The following is an 18,859-nucleotide window of genomic DNA, read 5'->3' as shown; positions in this document are numbered from 1 at the left end:
CATGCTGATGGGGAAATCTATAGCAATGTGATTTGCTACAACCTTTAGAAAAAGAAATGTGGTAATAGACACTAATAGTTAAAAATTCTTTCTCTTTGACATGCCATCCCCAAAATAACCATTATGATCCTGGCATTATCCATGATCAATTTACTACTTGGTATAACCTACATAAAAACATCTGGGCTTAGCAGTATTTTAAAAATTTTTTTTAAATTTTATTTTGTTGTGAGCAGATTTTAATCCCCTGACTTTCTTAATGGCTGAAGATGCATTTTCAATTTTCTGTTGCTGCTTGAAGTAGTTTTAGAAAATTGTATTTTTCCAGGAAATCATCTGTGCCATTTACTAAGTTTTTGTTTCCCAGATTCCCATCTTCCCTCTCTACCTGCCTGGGTACTAGGACTCTGCAAATCACCCCTAATTTCACCTTCTGACAATCCCCAGTCCCAGGGATGCAACTATTTCTACATTTACTAACTCTGTGTTACCTGAGTGTCTTCTCTTCACCTTTCAGTCATCCAACACCTGCTTAACCAATTCCTGTTATTGACATCTCTCTGTTGAAATACCCAGTGTAGTTTCTGTTCACCCACAGGACCCTAACTGATATATTATCCAAGTTACCTAATTTCAAATTTATTAGAAGAAAATTATGGTGAACCCTTATTTATTAAAATCTCTGTAGTTTCTGATTTGTCCTTTTCTACTCCTAATTCATGCTTTTATTTTCACTTAATTTTTGTCCATTTCTGGTAGTCTTTTAAAATAATTCATTTTTTGGCATTTTTCCTAACTTTATTGAATACTCTTTCACTTTCAATCTTTCATTATTTCCCAATATAAACATTTTACAGTTATAAATTTCTCATAAAGTACTACTTTAGCTGCATGTATGAATTTAGTATTTTAATTCTTCAAGTTTACATATTTTCTGATTTCCAGGTACTCCTTTGAAGCAGGAATAAGTTTTTTAAATTTCCAAATATATTTAGCATTTAAAAATTACTCTTTGCTTATTGATTTCTAAATTATTTGCATTATGGAAAAAGAACTTGACCAGTATGACTAAGTACTGTGATATTTGCTGAGAATTCCATTATGGTCTATTAAATGGTCAATTTTTATAAATATTCCACATGTACAAAGTTCTCAAGTTTGGGGTCACATATTCTTTGTACACCCAGTAGATCAAGCTTAATTTCATTGTTCAAATCATCTATATCCAAATCTTTTTTACTTGTCTGCTTCTGAGAATGATATGGGCTTCTCTGGTGGCTCAGCAGTAAAGAATCTGCCTGCAATGCAGGAGATGCAGGAGACTCAGGTTCGATCCCCAGGTTGGGAAGATCCCCTGGAGAAGAGCATGACAACCCACTCCAGTATTCTTGCCTGGTGAATCCCATGGACAGAGGAGCCTGGCGGGCTACAGGGTTGCCAAGAGTTAGACATGATTGAAGTGTCTGAGCATGCACACATGAGAATGATACAGTAAAGTCATCTACTGTGATGATGAATTTGTCAGTTTTTCTTTGCAATTCTGTCACTTTTTTTTTCCTTTAAAGTGCTAGAATGCCAGCACACACATACACAAGGATATTAACTGCAGCAGAGTATCTCAGCAAAACTCTGAAAACAATACTTCTAAAATGTTGATCACACTGAATTGGCTGAATTCATTGTATGACATATTCTATAACCATTAAAAAGCATGAATTTGTTCTATATCTACTAACTAGAAGGAGGTCCACATTAAATGAGAAAGGAAAGTTTCAGTGTATGTATATATAACTTTATTTCACTTCCTCTAATGGCCACATTTTACTTCGGCAATTTAAGGAAAGTTTAGTGCAAAAGTGATGACCATCACTCATCTTATGAAGCCTGACAGGAAGATATGCCATGTGGAAAAAGTAAGTTACAAATGTTATAATGAGATCTTATTTATTGTAGTAATATTTACATGTTGATACAAATATAAGGAAATGTCTGGGAACACATTCACTAGATCAACACTGTCTCTAAATTTGAGGACCATGAAACTTTTTCTCTGTTACATATGTTTATTGTTTGTATTTATTTATACATATATATTAACTGTATGGAAAAAAAAATAGTGGGCTATGGGCTCTTTCAGCAAAGAAACTCAACACCAGAAAAACAGTCCAGACACATCAATGCAAAATTTTACACGCAATTTCAGGTAATTAATAGACACTCTGAAGCTCATTTATGGACTACCTAGGTTTCTGCTCTAGCAAATACAAAGTTTAACAAAAGAAAAATTGGTAAGCTATCAATTTCCCCCTTTATCCCCTGAGGGCTGGCTCCAGGGCACACTCGGGGTACTGGGCATCGGCTGGACTCTCTTCAATGGGGACTCCAACCTCGCTGGAGTGAGATGCGGCTTAAGCCCCTCTCATGGCTCCTGCTGTGTGGACACCTACCTGTGTGAGATGCAAGGCCTAGCCCTCTGTCCTTGATACCTGTTTCTAACCATACATGCATGCATGCTAAGTTGCTTCAGCTGTGTCCGACTCTTTGCAACTCCATGGACTGTAGCCCACCAGGCTCCTCTGTCCATGGAATTCTCCAGGCAAGAATACTGGAGTGGGTTGCGATTCCCTCCTCCAGCAGATCTTCCCTACCCAGGGATTGAATCCATGTCTCCTGTGGCTCCTGCATTGCTGGTGGATTCTTTACTGCTGAGTCAGCCAGGAAGCCCGTTTCTAACCGTCCAGATCACTAATTCTTAAAAGGAGAGAAGGTAGGGATATGGGAGTGCAGTTTGTAAACATACATTCAGTGTTATCATTTCATCTCTGATAGTGAAAGCAAGCTAGTCTTTTCATAACAGAAACGTGTCTGGTCGGGGATATGCCACATAGGACTTGAGTTCTAGAGAGCTGAGAGAAGTAGGTGGGAAAGTAAGCAGATTATTCTCTCTCAACCATGCTAAGGAGGTTGAAATTTGTTCCGAAGGCAAATAGAGGAATTACTTAAAGGCTCCAAGCTGGGAAGTGACATGACTTGAGACAGCTCGACTCCTTTGGCTGCATGGTGGAGAGAGAGGGTTAGAGGGGAACGGGCTAGGGAGTGGGCTTGTGCAGTGATTCAGTTTAAGAGATCATGGGTCTTGGATGCTGGGTAACAGCAGAAGGAGCAGAAATGAGTCAGTGGTTTGGAGAAAGAGATACTCCAAAGGTAGAATAAGCTTGGATTTATTTATTTGGGGGTGTGGTAGCCAAAAAGAGTCTAGAGAGATTCCCAGGTTTCTGGCTTGGGCAGCTGGTAGATGGTGATGGCATATTGATAGAGGATGCTGGAAGCAGCACTGGGATATTTGGAGGGGATGGAAATAGTAGATCCGAAATACATATTATTTCTCTTTCCATGCCTCCAGGAGATTGACAGAAAGCCCCTGGAGGGACGCCAGGGCTGATACCCACTTCCAGGTCTCCTGTCACGTTTTTCTGAAAAGAGTGGAAGCTCCACCATGCCCCACTCTGGCCTGTCACCCCTCCCCTCTGCTATGTGAGCCTTAGCCCTTGCCCTCCCTCCTCCTCAGCAACTTGCAACCCCGTGGACTGTACCCTTCCAGCCTCTTCTGTCCACGGGATTTTCCAGGCAAGAGTACTAGAGTGGGTTGCCATTTCTTTCTTCAGGGCATCTTCCTGATCCAGGGATCAAACCCGAATCTCTTGCATCTCCTGCATTGGCAAGTGGGTTCTTTACCCCTGAGCCACCTGGGAAGCCCCCACACAGTTGTAGCAGATGATAAATTTAGGAGAAAGGCCATGAACAAGGGTTTTATCAGCTCGAGGGGAGGATTTAATGATAACCAAGCAAGACACAGATTAATAATTGATATATATCTTTTTATTACGCACAGATAAAGGATTTAAAACTGTGGTTATCAAAACTATACATCTAAGCATGTTCACAAAATTGTTGACACATTGAACAGAGAAAAAGAGTACAACAGGGGTGCTCAAACTGGCCACAGGGATTTTCAGGGTACTCTTTTTACCCTCATAGATGAAAAACAGCAACAAAATCAGGCTCATTCAGGAAAAACCAGAAGAGAGAAGTATTGTATTTGGAAACTGATAATAGTCCTTTTTAGAAAAACATCTGTCGGTTTCATGAACAACCCCCAGCTAAAACAAACAGGAAAACAATCACACGCACTCGTCACCCAACAAAATGTGCTCTGTTAACACAATCAGCAGTACAACCATCACTCAAACCATGAGGTAGTTACAGGACAAAAAGGCCGGCACGCAGGTGCGCACCCCCACACACACTCACAACCACGCCCACTGCAGAACACACACAGGAAACAGGTCTCCAATCTCATTACAGACAAGGGAAAGATCTTTTGTTTTGTTTAGAAAATGCTATAGAAACAGCTTTGACAGAAGGAATCCGACTTTTCAGATACAGAGTAATGGCTGGTACACACCACATGGTGAAAAGCTGCAGGGTATTATGCAGACAATCTGCCTTGGAATTTAGAGCATTTCAACGATAGCTTTAGCATAAAACAAACAAAACAAAATGGCCTCGGCAAATGAAGGGTGTAACCTGCAGCAGTGACAAGAGAGTTTTCAGATAGAGAAATTTAACTGGAATATAAAAACAGTTTTAAAGAAACTTATAGGATGTGTTATAAAGTAGAGCTTATACTTTGTATTCATTAAAACTGTGAAGTATGAAGCAATTGGAAATGCTATAACAGGAAGCTAGGGAGAAAACACAGTATTTTTTTAAATGTTCACTTTTTAGAAACATTTCAGAAATACTTAATGACATTCACTCTCCAATAACACAGGATCAGGTTTCATCAACATGAATTTCTTGATCTGAATAATACTTCTGGATAGTAAGACCCAAATACATAAAAGTTGACTTTTTCTTCTCTTTTAAAATCTCTTGGCTTACATCCATAAATTTGTAAATTAATTTAAAATTATTTATAAAATCATTGGCAATGCAGCATCTCTCTCAAAAATATACATTTGAATATATTACAAAAGGTTTTAAACCCTGTCCATCTAAGAATTGAATCTTTTAATACCTCTTAATAGTTAATTTTCTTTTTAACAGGATGGATAGGGATTTTTAAAAAGCAAAGAACTGATCAAAAGAATTCACAGTAACTGAAATTAAACATTTCATATGGAGTAACTTAAATTTATCTAAAACACTTAAATATATCTTTATACACAGATTTTTGTAGTAAAATATAGCTATAAGTGACTTAAAGACTCTAGTCTTCTTTGAAGACATCTTTAAACTTTCTTATACATAGAATATGCTAAAACAATACATTCTGCTGAAGGTTAGGCAAAGCGCATTATTTTCAAACACAGGTAGCGTAATCTAAGTCCTCCATGCTGATACCTTTATGTTAAAAATATAGTTAACCAAAGGCAATTTTTTTTTCCTAATACCCTATCCTTATTTGTAGAAATCTGCAAGATTATCAATGGAGATAGCCTGGAAATCTTAACCCTCAATCTGTTTTGGTTAAAATCATCTTGATTGAATGTTTATAACTATCAAATCAATCAGAGCAGGACTCTATGGTGGGGCAACAATGACTGTCAATCTCCTCCTATTTGCCTTGTAGACACTGCCCTCCAGTCTCGGGCAACACCAACATTTCCTACCTAAGGCTCCATTCACAGAAAATCAGGCACAGCTTCCTTATTTTAAGAGCATTTAAATTTGCTTGTGAGTATTTTAGATGTAGAATCTAGCCTGTTCTATTTGTAGAATTCTGAGTTGTTTGGGAGAATTCTGGTAAAAGAATAATATTTACTGGCAATTAAGTTATCTTCAGTAGTAAGTGATTTGGCATGGATGCTTTCCTCTGGCATTGTTTTTTTTTTTTTTTTTTTTAACATAGAGGTATCAGTTGAGCTTATTTTAGCTGCAAAGTGGCATATTATTGATACTCCATTTTAATAAAATTTACCTCAAATTCTTTTTGAGTCTGGTGATATATTTAAGGCAAGAAAACTAAAGCATCCAAATGAGTGCCTTTTCCCATATCTCATCACTTTCTTGGCAGAACTGGTGACACTGTTCAGATAACCAACAGAAAACCAAGAGAATCTGCCATACATTTGCAACATATAGAGCTTGGTGCTTACAAAAGAGTCTCTTAAAAAGGCTGACATGTTTTGCATGGAAACACTAATTCTCCCAACAGTGTTTAAGAATAAACAGCTCTGAAGGTGTAGGACATTTTCTAAATGGGAATGAATTTTCTCTTCTTCAACTGAAAAAACAAAAGTGCCAAATGACATATATATAACATACGTGTGCTGGTATATATATCACTGTGCAAATTCCTCCTCAGCTTTACAAGAGAATTTTGACCCTGTTTACACATTAATTTAGTAGAGCACAGTGTCATAAATGGGCAGAAATCTGCAGTCCCAGATTTTGGCCATTTTCTATTTCTATATGCCTATAAAGAAATACAAACTTTGTGTTAAGACATTTTTGCAGTTGGTGTGTGAGTGTGGGGAGGAGGAGGAAGCTGATAAGGAACTCAGCACTGGTTTTGGCCCAGGGCACAAGAAAGGAATGTTGCCTTGATGTGTGTCAGGATGAAGTCTGCGGGGGGAGCACCCATCAAGCTGACCCAGCAGTCCCACAAGTGTGGCAGCGAGGTGAGAAGTGTGCATCCTGAAGGTGCAAATTAGACATGGAGGAACGCACTTAGAAAGTCCTGAAGCATTTTTTTTTGTTGTTTTACATCTTGGTTCGGTTAGAAAATGATCTTTGGCCACATCTCCTCACTGGCTCTACTATCTGGCTATTCCTTTTACCAACTCCTTGTATCTGGGTAAAAGGCAGGGCTTCAAATTACGGATGTTCTTACCTGGACAGAGCAGCATTTTAAAAACTGGCATGTGTTTCACATTGAAAACCCCCAAGCCTGTGAGGGGCTGGTGGAGAAGGCCACCACCTTAGCTTTCTCACATGAATCTAGTATGTTACAGAAGTCCAGGGGGCCCGATTATGTCAGCCCTGGGTGGGGGTGAACACAACAGGTGATGGTTACACTGAAATTCACTCTTTACAAGGGAACCGCAGCTGAGCCTTCTGAGCCTGGAACCGGGACGCGGCGCGGGCCCCCCGGCCTGCCCCCGGTGGCAGCGGGCAGGCTAGGCCGTGCTGCTGGAGCAGGGCGTGCTCTGCGTGCTGCCGATGCTGTGGGCTGCACTGCTGTTCTCGGACGCCGGCGGGGATGTGGGCACTGGCTGCCTTCCTGCGGTCTCTCCTGCAGTCAGTACAGAAAAGGACAGACGCATGTTACATGTGTGCACTTCTGAAAAGACCATTTCATCTGGGGCTCTTCTCAACCACAGGCAGAAGCAGCTAGATCAGAAGGCCTCCCATCACGATGCTGTTTCTGCTTGTTGCCATTTTGTTTTGTTTTTAAAGCCCCTTGCACAGGGAAAAGAGAATGTTTTCAAGGTGACTGACAGACAGTTAATAGGGGCAAAGACCCCCTAATAGTTGAGGATGAATGCCCAGGATATCAGGGCCTATAACCTGTCATCTGTACTGTGTGATCCAACTGACCAGCACCTGTATTCAGAGAACATCTCCTCTCATAAAGGTATCAGAGGGTTTGGAGAATGAGACCTTTAAACTGTAACGAGATCACCTTGGCAATTTGGAGGCCTTTTTCTGAATACACCTGGTCAAAATGGGGGTGGTGATGCTGAGATTTCACCCAAGCTGTAGCAGAGAGTGCTATGTGACAAGCCCAGGACCCACACCTGAGAAACGGAGGTGGGAGGACTAGTGCTCAGAAAAACCTTTGAAGAAGGGGTTTAGCTGTCGCACAAGGGACTGTGGTTGCCAGGAACACCCCCTCCACCCTGAGGTTTGCAGCCTGAGTATCTCCTCACACATCAAGTACCCTACTTTTCATCACACACCCCACTGCATTTTAGCTAAGCCCATTCCTTGCGCCAAGTGCGCAGACTGTGGGGAGGGAGGAGACCTTGGGTCACACACATGGTTTGCATTTAGCACAGCAAAGAGCTCTAGAGCTATCTTTTCTTCAACAAAACTGGCCTCAGAGCAGCCCTCAAAAAAATGGCTCTAGGTAGGGAAAAGCAATCAAGGCTCTCCGATGACAAACACAGTATTTTCTTTGAAAAGTCAAAGCATAAACTTCATAAACTTCTGGTCAGTGGTCTCCCCGCTCCAATGTGGGAAGCCCCAGAGGGCCAGGTCTGTTTATGAGTGAGCCTCCTCTTTCCTGTCGGCCTGAAATACACAGCTCTCTACCGGAGATAAGCAACCCTCTGGCCTCTTCGTTAAAACAAAACACACCAGCAAAGGCTCTGCCCTCCAAGCGCAGGAACTCGGCCCGTCACTCCTCAAACACCTCTGCCAAAACAGCAGTTCCACAAAACAGAGAAGCGGCTCCTGTGGTACTGCTTTCCCTGTCACCCATTTAGGAACCACCCCGGGAACAACACATATTCAGGCTTCAACCCCAGAGTCTTCACATGCTTGTTGCAATATGTGGCGCAGGCTGTACTTTCTCTGATTATCTATTCTTCTGGGATTGGGGGGGTGGAGAGGGAATTGTGGGTCAATATTTCTCAGAGGCAGAGAAACACTGTATTTTCATTCTTCTTTTTTGGGGGCAATCTATATTTTGGACCCTTTCCAGCACTGCCCTCTGCCCTTCATATGTGCATTTAATTAAAGGCGGGGACGTTTGCCTCAATGACAGTGAGTTTCTGCCAGAAATCCACTTTCCCCAGAGTGGGAACTTTCTTTCTAAAAGGAAATTAAATCTGTTAGCTATTCTGAATTCTTATGTCTATCAAAAAAAAAAAAAAAAAAAAAGCCCCAAACCTCTGGAGACTGGAACAACTCGTGATCAACTTGAAAAATTCAGCCCCCTGCCAACCCACATGTGGATCCACACCCATTCTCATTGTTATCAATTAGCAGGACTAATGTGACTGTTGTGAAGGACATTTTAAAAATGCCTCTTCCCCATTTAAATAAGGGATACATCAGAAAAGCAGGAGGTAAGTCAACACACCACCCTCCCCACTTCAGCTCACCTGGGTTTCTGGCCTGATAGCAGCTAAACCAGCAAGAAGGCCTTGGATTGTCCTACTGACAGTGAACAAGTCTGTCTCATCCCGAATGCGACATGTGCATGATTAGTCATACTCAGGAAGAGTGCCAGTACTACGCCCTGCCCAGGAAGTCTGAATATTTGCTTTCCGATGTCTATTTGCCAAATATAATTTGTTGCCATGTCAGTTTATTTTAATCATTACCCATTAAAAAGGTCTTTCAACTTCCAGAGTTTTGGAAACTCTTGTGCTGCTGATACAAAACACTGTCCAAAATGAAACCCCAAGCAAAACAAAACAAAGAAGTCCCCTATACTCAAGATTGCAGGATCCATTTCACCAGGGTGGACAAGTCAACTTAACCCAATAATCCCCTGGCTTTGAGCCAACAGTGTGCCAAGGAGAATCTTTGTCTGAGAATCTGCTTGGAAATGTTGAAAACATCCTTTTTAGACTATCCCTTCTAGCCCTGGGTCTATTTTCACATGTAAGATGTGAAAGTTCTCATTATAATCAAGTTGTTAAAAAACTTTTACCTTTTGAGAAATCAAGAAAAGTTTTCTCACTGTCAGATGCAAGTGGCACTACAGAAAAATTCATCATGAGAAACAAGAGTTTAATGTGCAGATGTTTCTGCTTAAAAAGCCAACAGAGTCCCTTAGGTTTTCTGAGATGTGTCCTTTGGTTCTCTGCTCTCTAGCACAGTGACCTCTGATGTCTTAGAGCACTGACTTTCTTCAAAATATCCCTTGGGTGACAAATACAACCAGCCTCCTTCTGGAGAAGGTGGGCAGTGAGGACCGCAGGGCTACGCAGAGCAGGCCTGCTTAGTGAGTGCAAGTTCAAGGAAGGCCCTCTGACCATGGATTTCAAACTCAGCCATCAGAAGAAATGTGTTTAGTCTTCATGCTTTACTCCTAAAATCTCAAACCACGGAGGAAGAGACCCTTGGGAAGGAGAATGAGTAGGGAAAAGACGCATCTGGCACATGTTGTCCTCAGGAAAAGGGTGTGTTACAACAAGGATTCATCCCACTCAGCTCACGTATTAGCCTGCAGCTAAGCCTCGATATTGCCAGAGATGCCCTTAGAAACAGAAAAAAACATATTTTAAGGGACAACCTGTTTCCTTTCTTCAGTTTAGCATTGAGCTGTTCAGATCTGATTTCCTGCCACTTTTTGGCAGTTTACAACTGGATTCTTATCCCTGTTTTTTTAACACGGCAGGTCCTAGGGAAGAAACTTTAAGATGTGAATAACATGGAGAAGCTCTATGGGGAAATAAGAATAGAAGAATTTTAAAGAAAAGTGAGAGGAATCTCGATTATTTAGCCCAAAGCAGATAGTCTGCAAATATTGGCCACAGAGAATTATTACAGAGAGGAGCAGACAGACAGGTGTTCTTTATCTCCCTGGAGGGCAGAACATGAGGAAATGAGTTTAAATGGCAGTGATAGAGATTTAGGTCACACAGAAGGGAACTTGCTCATTATGAGGATTGGTTAGTTATAGTGGGAATTTGTGGAATTTCTTTTTTGGGAGATATTTAAGCATTGGATTGAAAACCATGTGCCTGGGGGTGATTCATACTCAACATTACTTGACTTTGCAGAGAAAACAAAGATATTTCCTTCTTAGGCCTATGTGTTGGTTACAATTTTGTACCAATTGTCTCAATCTCTTGATATCCTAATTGCAACTATTTCACAAACTCACTCTAGTAAGGATAGTGAACTAGACCACCTTTAAAGAAGCTTTCCATCACTATACACCATTTTCAAAAATTGCCCCTCCTCACTTTTCAAGCTAAAAGACTTTCCTTGTGCAGGCAAAACTTTGCAGGAGGGGTGAATTAGATGTTGTTATAAGTTACGGAGAAAGGGAGAAATGTTCCAAGGAAGGAAGGAAGTTCTTTCAAAATATTCTGCTTCCCACTTTCTTTCAATATTACTGCAATGTGACCAGCTTGTTTCACACTTGCACTTTGGTTTTCCATGGGCATCTTATTTGAACTCAACCTGAGCACTTGGGTGAAAAGAGTGGATCCTGCCTTCTTTCCAGTCATACAAGGGTTTCCATCTATTCCACCTGCATCATTCTGATCCCTGTAACTTAGTCTCCTGCCTCCAACTTTAGTCATGCTTTAGCTGATCTTCTTGCTGTTTCTGAATTACATTTGGGAGCATGGAGAAACTTTAGACTTCTACAAACATCTGAAGCCTCCAGCCACACTCTTGATTAAAAGACATGATTCAGGTGGACCGGGGTATGTGCTTGACTTCTGCTTTAAGAACACACTGCATATTCAACTAAGGATTGTTGAACAGAAGCCTGTTAAACAGAAGTTTACTCTCTAAAGAGAATGAAACTGTGGTTCTGGGAATGACCAACACCAGCACAATTGAGGTTAGAGAAACACAATGACAGAGGAGAACAAAATTAATGCCTACATGTTGAATGTTATGACCCCCAGAATGTTGACAGCCTGATCTATAACCTCCAAGAAGGAAATAGGAAAACCTGTTTCACAGAAAACATGATGAACTCAAGAGGAAAGATACAAGGATGTGATATCAGGAGTTCCTCAATAAAAGGCCCAGCTAGATCACCCTAAGTGAAGTTCAGAATCAATATGTTTCCACCCACAAGCTCAGAACTTCCCTATTTTGAAATAATTCTATATTAATATTCTCAGAGAGATAAGATATTGTACCTGTAAGATTAAGAGTAGGACATGTTTCTTTAACTCATGGGAAAAACTTCTTGGAATTAACAAACTTGAAGGCAATATTAAAAATGCAATAAGAAACTGAAAGATAAAAATGAAGAAATCTCCTAGAAAAGAAAGGAAAAATATGGAAAACAGAGAAGGAGAATTACAGCACAATTCAAGAAGTTCAACTTTCAAATAAGAAGATTTCTAGAATGAGAGAACAGAAAAAACATGGGCAAGAAAAAATAAATAATTCTAAAAAATCTCAACAATAAAGGACATAGTTTCTAGACTGAAAGGCCTCAATTAATGCCCAGCATAATGAATGAAAATACACCTACATCAAGCATTATCATTGTAAAGTTTCTTCCAGAGAGAAAAAAAAAGAAACAGATTAGGAATCTGAATGACTTTGAATTTCCCAAAAGCAGTCTTCAGATCTGAAAGTCAGTGAGGTATGCTTTCAAAATTCTGAAGAAAAAACACTTGAAGTCTAAAATTCTATACCGTTGCAAACTATCTATTAGTGTTTATATAAAATGAGGCTATTTTCAGACATACAAATGATATTTTCACACATGTGAAAAACATCTCTCTCTTATGTTCCCTTTAAATGAAGGAGGAGGACAACACAGGATCCATGACACAGGACATCTACAACTCAAAAGTATTGAGGAAAATGAGTCAGCAGAATACCTGATGTTTGAATGTGTATGTGTAAAAGGAGATTGAGACAACTGGAAGAGTCAACAGATGAATTCATGGTGATGGTTTAGTTGCTAAGTTGTATACCAGTATACTTCTATGTGGAGGATGATTTTGGCCTTTAAGCTATGTACATACTGTGATAAAGCTAAAAAGTTTACTGAAAAATATAAATAATTGCTTTTGCTCCACTCCTTAAAAAAAAAAAAAAAAACATATAATATTGCACACAACTTTTGGGACCTTCATGAGTCAGTTTAGGGACTTTGACCTTGTAGGTTCCCAGGAGCATGAAGATTCTGTGACTCCATTCCAGTACCATTTCCACCCTCACTGCCCCTCCTCTCTGCACTATCTTAGTGGAGAATGTAAGTTTTAGGAGATCTCCACAGTTCAAACCTAAGGCTTGGTTCTGCGCTCTGTGCTGCAGATAGAGTGGAAAGCACAAAGGGAAATATCTAAACTGAGGACTATTTTAGCTACAGAGGCAGATGTTGCCTGAACCCCCAAATATACCATATAAGGTCTGAGTTCCACAGCTAAGATTATTGCAGAAATTGAATGGACTGAGTCAGTGCCTGTATAGACACCTCTTTCCATTGGCCACAGCATTATGATCTTTTCATCTAAACTTGCTGCGGCTGATCCAGCTAAGAAATGGAGGGGGTTCTCAACAGGAAGCTACCACTTGGTCCTGCAGTAAGTCTTTTTCTTTCTTGCACAATGCTGGTATTCCTTAGGACTGGCCTTTAAAGTGAACCAGAGGCTACAGCTTTTAATAAAGTCATTTCAAGCTGTGATGCTAACAGGTATAGAATCAAAATCACTAGAGTTTAGAGTCCAAGTGTCTATAAAGCCTTTCAGCTTCCAAATGAGCCTAATTTATTTTGGTGGAAACCATCACAGGAAGGGCTTTGGGTTTTTGTTTTTAAATCTACTTATAAATCTATTTCTATATTAACAAAACCTAAAAACTCCTTAAGTCTCTGTTTCAGGGAGAAGGGAACAGTAACAGCACATCTCAGAATTTAATGAGCAGCGATGCATGTCATAAAGACAGGTTTTGCTCTCTCCCAGGTTTGTCAGTGTATCTGTGGCTGAGAGTCTGGGATTATCAGAGGGAATTCAGTGGGGTTTGTTCCCACAGTGACACCATTGGGTTGCCCTTTTTTGCCTCGAGCTGGCTTCATGGCCCTCCTGGCCTGAGATTTGGCTTCGTGGCCCTTCTGGCCTGAGATCAGATTTCAGAGTTTGGGAGTGTGGCTGTAGTAGCAAGGCCAGTCATGATCAGCAGGTATGTGGGAAGCATCTGTGGGTGACTACCTTGTAGAAATCTTCAGGGCTATAGAGTCTTCTTGGAGTACTTTCAAGTTCATTCCTAATAAATATAGCATAAGCTGCCAAGAGCTCTAGAACTTTACAGCCGTGCAAGAGATTGGGGAAAGATGCAAAGAACTGTGAGTCTGAGAGTTGGATGTGGCAGTACTCCTGTAACAGAATTATTCACTCAAAGATGCTCCTCTGCTAAACACTGTCCCTTCTAGTGCTTGTTTAAGCTGTTCATGAAGAACAACATTCCTATGTCCATATATCTTTGGTCTAACACTTAACAGACTTATTTCCTTTTGCTCACATGAAACAGTCGACCCTTGGAAACCATGGGGCTTAATCTGCATATAACTGATAGTCCATCTTCTGCATACAAAGTTCTTCTGCATCCGCAGATTCTACCAACCATGGACCATGACAGTAGTATTTACTCTTTAAAAATAATTGCATATAACCCATACTGTTTAAGAGTAACTGGCTTCACTCAAAGGTTGTTGATTAGGAACAATAATCTAAGGACTTAAAGCCCTACTGTTAAACTCCTAAAATTTGCTTTCAACTGTGTTACTTTCCTGTGCTTGGCACCATAGGGTTCATTCTGCTCCTTCTACCATAATTTAAAATAACTCAGAGAATGCAGTATTTGAAGGGAAGATTCTGATGAGGATTAAGATATGACTTCTCAAAACACCCTTCCATACTTCTCTTTCCTTGAAAGCAGTCATTGCTTCAGCTTGGCCAGTTAGACAGCCCAAGGTAAGGCCAAAGATCGTGGCATGCACTGGTTCATTGGAAAATAAATGAAACTCTAAACAGAAAGTCTGTGCCTGCCACTATCTGACTGATCAGTTCAGCACCTTATCCAGGTTCACAGTGTAAATAAGCATATAAAAACAGACATTCCTAAAAATATAAAAACACAATACCAGCTAGCTTACTAGACATATCTCAAAATGCATGTCTTTCCTTCCCATATTTACAAGGAACCTAAGAAAGATGTTATGAAACAGCAGTCTATTTGTTCCTTCCTCTTGCACTACAGATACCCTAAGCCTGGCTTGCATTCTGTCTTGGGGTCAGAACAAGTTTTCTTTCTGTTCAGGTCAGAATGTTTCTACCTTGGGACTAGGGGGTAAGGGGCAGGAAGAAAAGCACATCATAATTTGTAGGGGTGGAAGAACATAACTTGAAAACAAACTGCTCTGTTTTACTATTTCTGTTTACAATTCATGAAAAAATACTTTAAAATTTTAAATAACTTTCAAGAGAAGAGAAGAGAATTCAGTGTTTGTCAAAGAAGAGATGGTATGGGTTTAAAAAAGGTTGAGAAATTCTGGTTTAAGCCATTGATTAGGGTCTCTGGTGGACAGCGCTCAGCATCTTAGCAGATGTGGTAATAAAATCTTGGCTTCCCTGCTTACTTCCTGTCCACTTATATGTCTATTCTGAAGTTCTCAGCTTTGGGTAAATGGTTTATGTTTCCAGTTTGTCTACATTAACTTTCTTTAATTAAGTCCTAACCACAAAATAGTTTTATTAGAAGCTAAACTTCAGCAACATCTCAAATACAATTAACTTAGTTTAAACATTCCTTTTCTACAACTGCTTAAAACAAATTATAGCTTTGCAAAACCCAGTTCATGCCAAATACGTAAATGTGAAAATGGTGGGAATGAACTTTTCTCTCTCTTCCGTTCATTATTTCGTCCATTCATCCATGCAGAGAAACACCAAATGTCCACAGTGTGCCAGGCACACAGGATGTGTACCAGCTGACAGGCAACAGTCATACTAACCTGTGTGAGAATAGATGTACCACAAGGCCCCCGTCAGCAGCGCTCCAATCACAAATGCTGCGAATGCGATGCCCATCACAGTGAGGGTGTCCAGACCATGGAAAATCTCTATAATGATAAGAAACCAATGCATACTTTGAGCGAGTCAGCATCACATGCTGCAATTTTACATCTGTTTCACAAGTATCATCAGAAAGGCTGAGAACCAACTAACAAACTCTGAGGATAAAAAGTGGATTTCAACAAAATACACTATATTTGTAACTTGCAAATATTTTCTCAAAAGAAAAATGAAATTCTCAGATTTCCAAGATACTTTCAGTTTGCAATTTACTTTGAGCATCAAACTTACTAAAAAGTCAGATTTGTCAACTCTGTAAAACCTTAGGCCTCAGTCTGAGGACATACTATTTGAAGAGTAAAGGGGCTTGAAAGTCAAAGCTCAAGACGCTTGGGAAAACAAGGGAAACATCCATTATCAAAATCTGGCTTCTTATTCATTGAGCATTGAGACCCTACGCAAAATACAATGAGACACTACACAAAAACCACAAGCCAAATACTTTACAAATATACTTCCATGAACATTTAAAATATGAAAGGTAACAGGAAGGAAAGTGGTGAGGAGGAGAAAACACAGAATAAGAATAAACTGTTTCTGTAGAACGTAACTTTCACTGACCTCACATTTAAACCCTCTCTCGCAATAATTACCTATTGTGTCATTTAACACAACCTACTTTTTAACACTTTTCCAACCATGACCTTTCTATGAGGGGAATGGAAGTACTCCTCCGTGGGGAGTGATGTCAATTTTATGGTCAGCAAAACATATAAATAGAACCAATTTGGCAAAGATTTTTACATTTGAAATTAATTCCAGGCCACAGAAATAGAACATTTCCTTTCATTTAAGAGAATTACCTTCTTTGAATCACTTATAAAAAGTAAAGATCAGTTTCTAAGAGAGAGAGGTTTTCAGTGGAATAAAATTTCTAAAGTTTTTCTCTCTGTTTTTTAAAAAATAAATTAATTAAAGTACAGGATCTCTCTGTTACTTCAATGCCGTTTCTGTGTTCCTCTCCAGTCAGAAGTGACTCCAGCTGATTTCTTTGTAAATTCAATCACTTTGCCTTTCAACTCACTTCAGTGTAAGATAGAGGTGTAGATAAATGTGACCCCGGAGCAGCCCCAGCACTCAAAAGGGCTCAGGAAAACTGTGACATTGTGGAGAAGATTCTGAAGGATCCAAATTCCCAAGTTCTGGTTCCTATTCCTCTAGCCATGTGCCCCATAGTGTTCATTTAACTTCTAAAAAATGGGACAGCACTATCTTATCTTCTGAAGGCAGGGGGTAAACAAAAGGAGTTTGCAAAGGGGCTGGGGATCCCCTAGAAGGAATAAGAACTGCAAAGGGCATTATGAAGGTTAGGACAAACCAAGCCATCAACCTAATTTAATTTAGTCTGTAGGACAGATATTAAAAGATGACTTGTTTTTTCATGCCTACAGATGAAAAGTAGGGCATGATTAAAAGTTTTGAGTGAAAACACTCTAAAGTTCTAAAGACAGAGGCGTCATTTATGAGAATCACACTAGGGGAGTACAGGAGAATGTGTCCATCTGTGTCTCTTTCTGGGTTCATAATACTGTTCTGTGATATTGTTAAAATAAATACTCCTAATAGAATGGTTTATAAAGTATTTAGCATAAAGAAACTCTCCAGGCTAATTCTTATGTATACGTTATGGAATTAGCCATGGAGACTAAATCTGGAATGTCTCAAGGAGGAAAAAAAGTAAAGCTTCTCCCCACAGGCAACATTATCTAGATGAGTTCTGGGTGCACAGCCAGAAAGCCCAGGCTCTAGTCCTGCTTCAGTGCCAATTATAACCGTGGGGAAGTCACTGAAACACTTCTGGGTCAGAGTTTTCTTCTGTATAAGAATGAAATTGCCCCAGATGATTTTCAACATTATCATTTTGTAGCAGTTGGTCTCTCTCTCTGTCTTCCAAGTGTTCTCAACACCCCTTGGACAAGTGATTGCCTTAATGGTATAGCAACTAGTTCCTTCAGAGGCTGCTTCTCTGAGCAGAAAGATACGGTTGATGATACAAAAAGCAAACCACTCCCATAGCTACATGTTAAGTCTTTCAGATCACAACCACTAAAGGCAGGTAAATGATGAACTTCTCCAAAACTAAGAACCTACTACATTCCTTTAAGGTGATACATACCAATGCATCAACAAATTCATATTTAAAAATGGCAACAGTAGAGAGGAAAAAAGAAAGGGAATGCAGGAAGGGAAAAAAGAAAATACGAGAAAAAAAGGGTGAGGGAGAATAAGAGCAGAAGTCTCCTTATCAAAACTCAGGGTCTGGCAAATGTTCCATAACCAACTCATTCTTATAAAAGCCCAGGAGGCTTTATTTCAAAACAGTTGCATAAAGACTTACGTGGAGAAATTGGAACCGGTTCCTTGATACTTGGACCTGTTTCTGAAACAAAAACATAAATCACGATGCATTCTACAGAGAAACCAAGTTCTAAGCAAGAGGTTATCAAAATCTCAGTAGAGGCTGACATTCTATTTGTGAATACCTATTTTGTGAAAAGTCTGTCAATTATTCTATTTAGATATCAGATTCTATTTAGATTACTCAGAAATTTTAAGCACTGTAGTTTGTTAATGATCAACTGTATACTGTCTCTAACCTGAAGAAAAACTGAAAGCAAACACCTAAACTTAAGGAATTTGAGTCTGATAATTCATGCATGTGTGTGTGCGTGCGCGTGTGCATGCACGCATGTGTATATACCTTTCTCTTTATTTACAAAAGGATGCAGTATCTTTAAGTATCATGTTTCTCCAGTGTATTTAATATTATTCCACTTTCAAAAAGTCTTTTAACATACACATGTATTATAAAAAGCATCTTTATTCCTCCTCCTAACATCGTCATCCTATAGTTCAGCTCCTCTTCATGCATCCGCATTATTGCAAAGCTTCTCTAACTGGTCTCCTGGTCTCCACTACTGCACCCAACCCAAATGTTTCCTCCCCCATACATGCCCCCAAAATGACTTTTGCAGAGTCCAGGGCTGATTATGTTATTGCCCTGATTAAACCACTCAATGGTTTCCCTTCATTTACAGGAAAAAAGTCCCAACTCTCGAGCA

At 39.8% G+C, this 18,859-nt stretch overlaps 1 protein-coding gene across 3 annotated transcripts in view; it reads right to left on the bottom strand.

Moving 5' to 3' along the window:
• Positions 1–3,857: 3,857 nt before the first annotated feature.
• TGFBR3 (transforming growth factor beta receptor 3) overlaps positions 3,858–18,859 on the bottom strand; it is a 196,257-nt gene continuing 181,255 nt past the window's right edge. For 2 of the 3 annotated variants that reach the window (XM_070467775.1, XM_070467774.1), the window contains 3 exons: positions 18,136–18,177; positions 15,677–15,784; positions 3,858–7,300 (listed from right to left, as the gene is read on the bottom strand). In XM_070467775.1, coding sequence (XP_070323876.1) covers positions 7,185–7,300; positions 15,677–15,784; positions 18,136–18,177 — 266 coding nt within the window. In that variant the 3' untranslated portion in view covers positions 3,858–7,184. The remainder of the gene's footprint in view (positions 7,301–15,676; positions 15,785–18,135; positions 18,178–18,859) is intronic. The other variant, XM_070467776.1, reaches the window with a different exon arrangement.

This window comes from Odocoileus virginianus, chromosome 5 (genome assembly GCF_023699985.2).
Source record: "Odocoileus virginianus isolate 20LAN1187 ecotype Illinois chromosome 5, Ovbor_1.2, whole genome shotgun sequence".
NCBI lineage: Eukaryota > Metazoa > Chordata > Mammalia > Artiodactyla > Cervidae > Odocoileus > Odocoileus virginianus.
This window is presented reverse-complemented; position numbering and strand designations above follow the sequence as displayed.